The following is a 6,877-nucleotide window of genomic DNA, read 5'->3' on the forward strand; positions in this document are numbered from 1 at the left end:
TTGTGGTTTACAAAGTTGGCTTATAGTAACGTTGGCCAGCAGCCAACGATCCCTACCATTGACCAAGGGGATTGTAGATCGTGGATTAGATTTAAACGGAGACATTGTCCGCTATCATCAATCTATGAGAAGGCGACGATAATGATGCCTCGATTTATTCGTTGGTGATGAGGTTCGAGGTCTACGGGTCAATGCGCGAGCGGTACATGTCCCAATGAGTGGATCGATCGGATCGAGCCGATATACGATGGCCGGCGGGGCTAAATGTACTGGAGTAGTGTTGGGGTCATGCTGATGAGAGACCTCTTTCTGGTTATGGAGTCAACGGTCCTTACGGTAACGTGCGAGGGAGTTCTGCACATGAAGATGCCAATAGCGGAAAGAGTCTCATATATTATTGTGCGCAGACAGTGCTCCTGGGATGGGTTGGGATTGAAACCCGCCGTTTTGTCGAGGGTCGAGACGTACAGCTGCGCTAATCTGAGAGAGAGAGAGAGTCAGTCCCGCCGTTCTGTCCATTTTCGGGACTTTGAGCTGTGCTTATCTGAGGGAGGGAGGAGGCGGGGGTCAGACAGATAGAGAGGAGGAAGAAGAAGAGAGTTTTTACGTAGCATGCGCGCTTAAGGAGAGAGAGAGAGAGAGAGAGAGAGAGAGAGAGAGAGAGAGAGAGAGATGGATCGGCGGTGGTGGTTCTGCCACGTTGTGCTTATATATTGCACGTGGCTGCAGACGGGCGCTCTGGGCCGTTCGCTAGTCGATCTCGGAGGCGTGGTTGGAGGTCTTGTGGCGGGGGCAGATATGAACGAGGAAGGCATCACATTCCCGGTCTATCACAGGCAAGCGGGCGCGGAAGGGGGGGGCCTAATATTGAGGCCGGAGCGGCGGCACCTGACAGGATCGGCGACAACAAACAGCAGCACCTCAGGAGACTTAGAGAGCAAGCTGGTGACGCTGGACAAGCCGCTGGGGCAGTACTACGCGGTGCTGCAGGTGGGAACACCAGCGATAGAGGCGGCCGTTATCATAGACTCCGGGAGCGAGCTGCTGTGGCTGCAGTGCGAGCCCTGCGTGGAGTGCGGGGTCCAGGCCGTCGGATACCCCATTTACGACCCCCGCCAGTCCTCGTCCTTCCGCACCGCTGCCTGCCGCGCCGGCCTGGTCGACGGCCTATCCTGCCCCTTCGGCGACCACAGCGTCGCCACCGGCTGCAGCTCCGACGGCCTCTGCCTCTACCAGGTCACCTACGGCGACAAGAGTACCAGCGCTGGCTTCCTCTCCTCTGAGACCCTCTCCATCCCCTCCACCAAGGGCGGCTCTCAGGCACGCTTCATGTCTCGCGCTCTCTCTCTCTCTCTCTCTTTGATCCTTTATCACCCGGCCGCCTCTCACGTTGACCAGATCGACCATATAGATTTTATCCATGCACGCACACACACACATATATGAAAGCGCATATAGACAATATAAGTATATTGCTATATGGATTCACAGCTGCACATAGCTACACAACATGCTCATGAGCTTAAGGGTATAGTTAACGAAAGTCCACTAGAACATGTGTTAATTATATTTATAACCGGATGGATGTTGGAATTGAACTCATCTGGTCACCATGCATCCAACTTAACCAACCAAGTTATACCCATTTGTGTGCTCTTTCTCTCTCTCTCAATATATTCCTTCAAGATGGCCATCTTTTAACGCTTTCTATAGGAAAATGGTTGAGTGCAATGTATAAACAATTTACCATGGTGCATCTTTGTACAATATTGTAACCCTTTACTACGCTCTTTTGGTTAATACAATAACAACTTCATCACTAAAAATTTGTTCCTTCAACCCAATGTGTTAACTCCACTTTTATGCTAAAAGACTAGACAACAAGGTATCTGGCTTTGTACTCTTCATGCAACTTTTGTTGTTTTATCCCCATAGCAAATGTGACCTAAATCTATGTAATAATATGGACTTTACATATCATCAAACCACATTATCAAATCTCTAGCAAACTCCTTTTCTACATTTTAGCTTGTCAAAGGTGCCTTCCCAATATCTTCTTTTCATCGAAGCATTTCTCTTTTGCCTTAATCATATCTTGACATCCTAGCATACTTTATTCTTCTATTCTTGTTGATCGTGTTTCCAACTTGCCTTCTTTCATTGGAGTGAGTAGAGATTTCTATCACTTGGCTATAAAGAATTAGTCAAACCACTTATAGCACTTATATCAACAAAATGAGGCCGATGCACTAGAATTTTTGAATTTTTGTAATTAGAAAATTCTGAAAATTACCTCTAAGCTGCTTCCTTGATGCATTGCCATGCGTAATGCATATAATTACATTTGTCTTTCATAATATATCTCATATAATTTTCTTACCATTAGAAAGGAAAAACTTACCTTTGTTTCGAATGGGGCCTAAATTTGACCGGCTGTTTTTCGTGTCAAGGGCTATTTTGCCTGTCAAAACAAGGCTTTTCAAAAATGCCCTATCAAAATACAAGTCGAAGATCAAATTTTGCCTGTCATCACGACATGCCCAGTCAAAATGCCCCTGTCATTTGGCATGTCAACATTTGCAAGTTGCCTTTCATTTTTACTAGTTGTATATTGATGTGATGTATTACATAGCAACTTGCAAGTCAAGAATTGGTGACTTGAGTACCTAGCAAATCCCATGCAACTTGCAAGTTTTCAACTACTAACTAGGTTAGAACTTAGTGGCTTGGTAAGTTGGACTCTTACTATTACAATTTACTATATTTCACTTATCTTATCTAAATCTAAAACCTAGGATTTCATAATCAGCGGTCTTGAATCAATCTAAGCTTGTAATGTATGAGTATGACATTATGGACATGAAAATGTTACAAATGCATGTAGTTCGGTGGCTCTCAAGGGGCAAGGTGATGGAAAGGTTTGTTCAGATTATGCCTGCTGTTCCTTGAGCAGTGGAAAAGACATGAGAAAAAATGGTATAAATATGCTACAATGTTTAAGGGTACAATTCATCATACACCTTTTAGCATATGTACTTGGAGAGTTAAACAAACTCAACTATGAATTTCAAAGGCAAGAGATGGATGTAACATTGATTGGTGCCCTTATTGATCTAACATCTGATAAGCTCAATAGAAGATATATCACGTGTGATGATGACCAAATTGGTATTGGTTCAAAGCATCTCTCGGTATTCTTGAATATGACAAAAATGGAAAGTTGGTTTTTGTAGATGGTAATGGTATATCACATACACATGTATTGAAATATGTTGCAATTCCAAAAGTGTCAAAAAAGAAGAAAAAAGGAGCAAAGAATACACAATTAGAATCTATTTTCCTATGATAGGTTGTAGCATTTTGAATTTATATTCTTATGATGGAGTGTTGCTCGGTAGTGAAAACTTATTTCTCATATGCAAAGTGGATTGAACATTGATTTTAGATCCTATGAATATCCAAATTTGCGCGCTGTTTTAAAACCTTAATTAGAGACTTTTCTATGTCACCTGTCATTCACATTTTTTATCTGTCATTTGACTAATAAAACTTTTTATATCACCTGTCATGTGAAAGAAATTTTTAAAATTTGTATGTCATTTAAAAAATCTAAGGGACCAGTCAAATTTAGGCCCTGATGTCATTGGGAATAGATATTTTATTGTGTATTTTATTATGCCTTGGGGGATGGAGGGCATAGGGGTTAGAACTCATGCACCCATATATAACCATGCCATGGCAACCCCATCGGCTCTTTCAATGTTTGTTTTTGCGGAAAGCCAAAATTTTCAAATGCTGTAGGCTTTAAAAACTATTGATTATCGTTGAAACAATTAAGGAAAGTATTGATGATAAGAGCTTATTCTCCTTAATTATGGCAGGCGAAGAAGGATATCATGTTCGGGTGCGGCATCAACAACACGGGGGTAGAGGCGCAGCTGAATGCGTCGGGCCTGATGGGCCTGGATCGAGGCGGCTTCTCCGTCGTCACGCAGCTCAACCTGAGTACCTACTCCTACTGCATGCCCAATCGCGTCGCCGACGTGCACGCGACCGGCTACCTCACCTTCGGGGCCAGCACCAGCAATGGCGCCGCCCGCAAGAGCCTCCAATACACCCCCATGCTGCAGAACACGGCCTCTGATTTCCTCTCCCAGTTCTTCTACCTCAACATGACGGGAATCTCCGTCAATGGCGCCCTCCTCAACATACCCGCCTCCGCCTTCGCCATCGACGCAGACGGCAACGGTGGCACCATCATCGACTCGGGCACCAGCTTGACCAGCTTTGTCGATGATGCATTCACTGAGGTTGCAACTGCCTTCGATAGTTATCTTGGTTTAGAGAGAGTAGATGCGCCCAACGATCTTGTGTGCTACAAGGTGCAATCATCAGCAATTTTCTTCCATATATTAACATTTGCCAAATCACTACATATATCTATATATACATATACATATATTGTGGATATACACACGTATATTGTGGATATACACACGTATATTGTGGATATACAAAAGTATATATGTTTATGGCTATATACATATATTCGTGTATGTGCACACGTATGTGTCTACACACACACACACACAAGCACTGAATATGCCCCAAAATTAAGTTGTCTAGATTTCAACTTTATTATGTACCAATGGTCTCCAACAAGTCTCAACTTTCAAATGGATGACCACTAGTTTTTGAACTCTAACCACTTACCATTGGTTTTTGAACACTAGTAGGTGCCAAAAACTGAGAATAGGCCGACTCCTCCAGCAGTTAGCCTCCATTTTGATGGCAATGTTGATCTCCAACTTATAGGTGACCATATCTTCTTCTTAGGTGACACGGATACCACAAACAACTACTATTGTTTGGCCTTTCGTAAGGCTGGATCTGCAAGCAAGAACTTCATAGGAAACTATCAACAACAAGACTTTCTTGTTGAATATGATATTGGCAATTCACGTATTGGATTCGCATCCACTAAATGTGGCGGTGGTTATGGAAACCTCTCAAATAGCTCCACCCAACTAACCCCATTGATAAGCCTTCTTCTACTACTATTCTTGCTTCTATAGTTAGTCTTTCTTTCTTACACAAGATCTACTTGCCTGGTTTATCATGTGGGATCCTATATTATACAGCTTGTAATCCACATGAACGCAGGTGATTTCGCCTTGCTATGATATTGCATGTACATAGTAGAACCATTCTTTCCCACATCCTTTACAGGTTCTTCAATTACAATAACAAAGCGGATTGCACTTGTAAGAGAAAATTTTGCATTTAAAGGAAATAGGGATATATGTTAGCAATAGACTTCTTTTTTTTAACCGAGAAAAAACTTGTCTACATATGCAAATAATAGTGCATCAAGAGAATTATATTTATACCTAAGTATTCATATGTGTGTCACATCTATAATTTCAACCTCCTTAAAACTTGATTATAGACAACAAAAAAAAGGTATTAAAAGAATGAGTTTTTGGTTACAAAAGGTAGCTCCATTTTGAATACAACTTTGTAGTCAATAGCTCCCAATTGTTTTCCTTCCTACATCTATATAAATTGAGTATTGTGTAGTACAAAACAACATCATTATGTCATAACAAATTACAAGATGATAAGCATCAAAATTTGATTAGCATGTGAAGAAACATAATTATCAAAGTATAGATACAATTGCCAAATAAAAAATTCCAAGTATGCCTATAGCAGCATTAAAATTTGCATGTATACATGTGAGTACATATTAAGATATTTTTGATATGATTTTAATGCCCCTATTAATGTGTCTTTAGATGCAATCAATTGGTTATAAACATTATATTTATGCATCTTTAAACATATTGTTAAACACAATTTTAAACGTGAAGCACGCCACAAGGAAATGTAGCCATGATGATAGCCATTTTTAACACGAATTGGTGCACTCACTAGAATTGTTGCTATATTTGTGGCTAGTAGTGTTGCTATATGCACATATAGCAATGCCTTGCCATGAATATAGTGATTATATATTTTAGTGGCACATATTGTGATGCATATAATAATAATGTACTGAGAAAAAAAAAGTGGTGAAATCCCCATCATGGCATTTTCCCAATGAATGAGAAAAAGAGAATGAAAGAGAGAGGAAGAGAGCTCAAAGCTTAGAGAGAGAGAGAGAGAGAGAGAGAGAGAGAGAGAGAGAGAGAGAGAGAGAGAGAGAGAGAGAGAGAGAGAGAGAGAGAGAGAGGGAGGGAGGGAGGGAGGGAGGGAGGGAGGGAGGGAGGGAGAGAAACAAAGAGGGAGAGAGGGGGGGAGAGAAAAGTAGAGGGAGGGGAAAAAGAGAGAGAAAAAACTGAGGAAGGGAGGAAAGGAGATAGAAATAAAGGGAGGAAAAAACAAAAAAATGGATGGAAATAAAGAGAGAGAAATAGAGATAGAGAAGAAAAAAAGGGAGGGAGGGATATAAATAAAGAGAAGGGAGGGAGATAGAGAAATAGAGATAGGGAGGAATAAAAGAAAAGAAGGAAAGATAGAGAGAGAAAAAAATGCATAAAGAGATATAAAAAAGAGAGATGGAGAGGTAGAGAGAAAAATAGAGAGAGGGGAGAGATAGAGAAGTAGAGAGAGACTAGGAAGGGAGAGAAAATTAAACAATGAGATAAAAAGGATGCCTAAAAATAGAGTGAGAGAGGAAATTAATAGAGAGAGAGAGAGAGAGAGGAAGGGAGGTATAAAAATAAAGATAGAGAAAGGCAGAGATAAATAGAGAGGCTATGAAGGGAGAGAGAAAAATAAATAGAGAGGGAGTAAGGGAAAGAAATAGAGATGGAGAGGGAGGGAGGAAAGAAGAGAGAGAAATGGGGATGGAAAGATGTGGAGACAATGAGAG

At 41.3% G+C, this 6,877-nt stretch overlaps 1 protein-coding gene across 1 annotated transcript; it reads left to right on the plus strand.

Annotated features, from left to right (window-relative positions):
* Positions 1–251: 251 nt before the first annotated feature.
* Positions 252–5,303, plus strand: LOC148018134 (aspartic proteinase nepenthesin-1-like). The gene is made up of 3 exons (XM_087661771.1): positions 252–1,320; positions 3,882–4,382; positions 4,737–5,303. Exons 1-3 carry the CDS (start codon positions 673–675, stop codon positions 5,073–5,075), a joined length of 1,488 nt encoding a protein of 495 aa, XP_087517897.1. The 5' UTR covers positions 252–672; the 3' UTR covers positions 5,076–5,303.
* Positions 5,304–6,877: the final 1,574 nt, after the last annotated feature.

This window comes from Lygodium microphyllum, chromosome 21 (assembly GCF_053477565.2).
Source record: "Lygodium microphyllum isolate KBCC chromosome 21, Lygodium_microphyllum_v1.1.10, whole genome shotgun sequence".
Classification (NCBI taxonomy): domain Eukaryota; kingdom Viridiplantae; phylum Streptophyta; class Polypodiopsida; order Schizaeales; family Lygodiaceae; genus Lygodium; species Lygodium microphyllum.